The sequence below is a fragment of the Garra rufa genome, chromosome 1 (assembly GCF_049309525.1).
Source record: "Garra rufa chromosome 1, GarRuf1.0, whole genome shotgun sequence".
Classification (NCBI taxonomy): domain Eukaryota; kingdom Metazoa; phylum Chordata; class Actinopteri; order Cypriniformes; family Cyprinidae; genus Garra; species Garra rufa.
In genome coordinates, this window is record NC_133361.1 from 60,276,027 (window position 1) to 60,279,404 (window position 3,378).

The 3,378-nt window shown below is 40.6% G+C and overlaps 1 protein-coding gene across 1 annotated transcript; it reads left to right on the forward strand.

Annotated features, from left to right (window-relative positions):
* Positions 1-163: 163 nt before the first annotated feature.
* Positions 164-2,319, forward strand: LOC141325612 (pyrroline-5-carboxylate reductase 1, mitochondrial-like). The gene is made up of 4 exons (XM_073834391.1): positions 164-1,171; positions 1,245-1,337; positions 1,432-1,595; positions 1,685-2,319. Exons 1-4 carry the CDS (start codon positions 992-994, stop codon positions 1,848-1,850), a joined length of 603 nt encoding a protein of 200 aa, XP_073690492.1. The 5' UTR covers positions 164-991; the 3' UTR covers positions 1,851-2,319.
* The last annotated feature ends 1,059 nt before the right edge of the window (positions 2,320-3,378 follow it).

The window sequence follows — 3,378 nt, forward strand, 5'->3', positions numbered from 1 at the left end:
TATATAATTTTTTTTTTTTTTTTTTTTACACAAACACATCTGATCGCTAAAGGAGGCTTTTAGCGACCGCCCCGGAGCCATGTGAGGCATTTTTTTTTATTATGGATCGACTTATTTTCAGTCTATGCTGTTCTATGAGTACCAGAATTGATTTAATATAACTCCGATTGCATTCGTCTGAAAGAAGGAAGTCATATACACCTAGGATGCATGGAGGGTGAGTAAATAATACGCTGTTGTTGGTCCTATTGTCAGCATACGAGATCGCGGATACGTGATATTATCATTATTGTGCTAATGTATTTAATTATTTGCATGCCTGAAACCATAAGGCTAGTGAAGCTATCTACACTGTATGATAAATAAATCTCTTACCACATACTGCACATATCTACGACGCGGCGTAGACATGTGCTAGTTCGTGTTTACATGAGCCGCGGATCTGCGTGTGTTTGGATCCTCTGTACAACACACGTGAATGGCGCTGCTTCAGCACGGCTACCGGAGCAGTTCGCGAACCTTTAGTTAAAGCTGCGTTTAAACGAGCCGACCTACGGCTCGCTGTAGCATCCCAAAAGCAGCTGTTTTTACATGGGTAAAGTTAGGCGAATCCCCCACCCGCCAACGAATTGAATTTCAGTAGGCGGGATACCGCGTTGTGACATCATTGCATCCGGAAAACAAACGCTGTAGTCCAAACGAGTCGTTCGCTGTAGTTCTTGAAAAGGGATTTTTTACAAACGAAATATCTCCGTTTGGAGTGGACTTTGAGATTTGTAACTTTGTAGATGTTTTTTATGCCCAAACATACACACCACACACTGGCTAAAGTTCAAAAAGTGAAAAAGCATAATAGGACCTCTTTAATTCTATGCGCCACACAATATGCACACACCACTGATCACACTTCAATTAAATTCTATATCACTTCAAAACTACTATATTGCAGAAATTGCTGCAGTACCGCCCAGCACCTAAAGTAATCCGCTGTATGACGAATACTCCAGTGGTGGTGCGTGAAGGAGCCACGGTGTATGCCACAGGCACCCATGCAGAGGTGGAGGACGGAAAGCTCCTGGAGCAGCTAATGGCCAGTGTGGGCTACTGCACAGAGGTGGAGGAGGACCTGATTGATGCTGTCACTGGCCTTAGTGGCAGCGGCCCAGCCTATGTATGGGACAATCTTGGAATAAAACTCCTTGTGGCTTCCTTTGCACATCCACCACTGACTCTTTTTATCATAGGCATTTCTTGCTGTTGACGCTCTTGCTGATGGAGGTGTGAAGATGGGACTCCCTAGAAGATTGGCTGTGCGACTGGGAGCTCAGGCCCTGCTTGTTAGTGCATGACAGTGTCTGAAACATTTCTGATATTGATAATCTGATAAATCTTTGTGTGTGAGATTTACAGTATTATTATGCTTTTTGCAAGGGGGCGGCAAAAATGCTCCTCGAGTCCGAGCAACACCCTGGACAGTTAAAAGACAATGTGGCTTCGCCTGGCGGTGCTACGATCCACGCTCTACATGTCATGGAAAGTGGCGGCTTCCGTAGCCTCCTGATCAACGCTGTGGAGGCGTCATGCATTAGAACAAGGTACAGCTAAAAGAACAAGTTTAAATCTTTAAACATTTTTGTCTTCCAGAAGGACATTGTTTATGCTCACTCTTTTTCTCTGTTATCAGAGAGCTTCAGCACTTGGCTGACCAGGAGAAGATTTCTCCCGCTGCCATTAAGAAGACAACTCTGGACAAGGTGCTTCAACAGCCGGGTGTGACAGCAGCAGGGGTTGGGGTCAGGACAGGCCTCAACCTCTTTAACAGCAGCACCTCCAAAAACAAGAAAAACTAAACCTCATCAGCTCCATATCCGGTTACAGTAGGGATGAAACCACTCCAAGAATTGCAGATAAGACACTAAATTACCAAAAAGATGTTTTAAATTGTTTGCATAAACTGGTTAGCAAGCTATTTTTTTATAACCTGTACAGTGTGTTCCCTTCATTTTCTATATTGTCCTTTTGCCTTATGCTGGTTTGGACCAATTCTAATCAATAGTTTTTCATGATATACACTGTAAACAATACACTGTGTAGATTTATTAAATTGTCTGAAGTAGTCAGATCATGCTGGATTTTGCAAAGAGTGTCTGGGCTGACTTGAATGAAATTAAAGCATTTATAGTGGGATTTCAAATTTTGAAGTTGACCTTTTTTCATCATTGTATCTATCCATTAGCATTCTTTTTCTTCCGCTCTGGAAGTCTATGGCAGCCCATAGAACCACTTGTGGGAAAGTTATAAAATTTGGCACACTGATAAAGAACAGTCTCAACATTAACCATAGCAAGTTTGGAGTCTCTTTCTCAAACACTTTAATGACACCACTTGTCTAAAATTTCAATTATTTTATGCTAATAACTTTTGAACCATAAGGTCTAGAAGGAAAATTTATTTTGGAAAATGATTCCCTCGGATTTCTTTACTTATGTCGAGTCAACTGAACACCAAAATTTAAAAACAAAGGTAAGGTTTCGTTTTAAATCAATAACTCATCCTAGGCAGTTTGTCTGATTTTCACCAAAACTGGCTCAGATCATCTTCAGACCATGTTGGCAAAAATTCTTGGAATTCAAGTTAATTAGTCAAACTGTTCTACAAGAAGTGTGCAAAAATGGATGCGAGGCTATATCTCCATAACGGTTTGGCATATTGAGAATAAACTTGGTGTGTGTTATAACAAGCATGGCCTGCAGTGTTTTGGTGCAGTGACCTAGTGGTCAGGAGATATGAAAAATGGCTATTTTTGCTTATAACTTCTCAATGGTTCAGACAAAAATCACAAAACTGGTCTTTTTAGATTTGGTGGTGAATGCCGGGTTGAACATATCCAATTTTCCTATGTCAGCCATTTTGGGCATCGTCTCTTTATACTGACCACACCACACCACACCAATTTGATAACAGTGCCACCTATTGGTCAAAAATGAAATCCCATTAAATCATATTACCAGAGATCTTATTTTTTCAGAAATTTTGACTAAAATCATCCTAAAATGGCTTTAATTACACATTGTTGCAGTTGGTCTGCCACTCCATGCCATTCTTAGATCCTTATTTTTCCTCTGATTGCGCATGCGGACCTGCGGACCACTTATGTGCACCCCTGCAAATGTCACACTTCCTTATGCACTTATTGTGCAAGGACCTTATGATCAAAATCTGAGTATACAAAAAAATCTGAAAAAATACACACTTCCATATGGTAACATCAGTGCACTTTTAGGATCAGCAGTCATACATTCTCTTTGATAACAGCTTGACATCAATCTTGTGAATTAGTGATTTATGTTCATGACAAGAAATTAAGTTTGAAATACT

Bases quoted from the DNA above. Each gene is read 5' to 3' on its own strand.
- LOC141325612 (XM_073834391.1), top strand. From the start codon at position 992: ATGACGAATACTCCAGTGGTGGTGCGTGAAGGAGCCACGGTGTATGCC. The intron at 1,172-1,244 runs GTATGGGACAAT...TTTTTATCATAG, and splicing joins GTGGCAGCGGCCCAGCCTAT to GCATTTCTTGCTGTTGACGC. The intron at 1,338-1,431 runs GTTAGTGCATGA...GCTTTTTGCAAG, and splicing joins TGGGAGCTCAGGCCCTGCTT to GGGGCGGCAAAAATGCTCCT.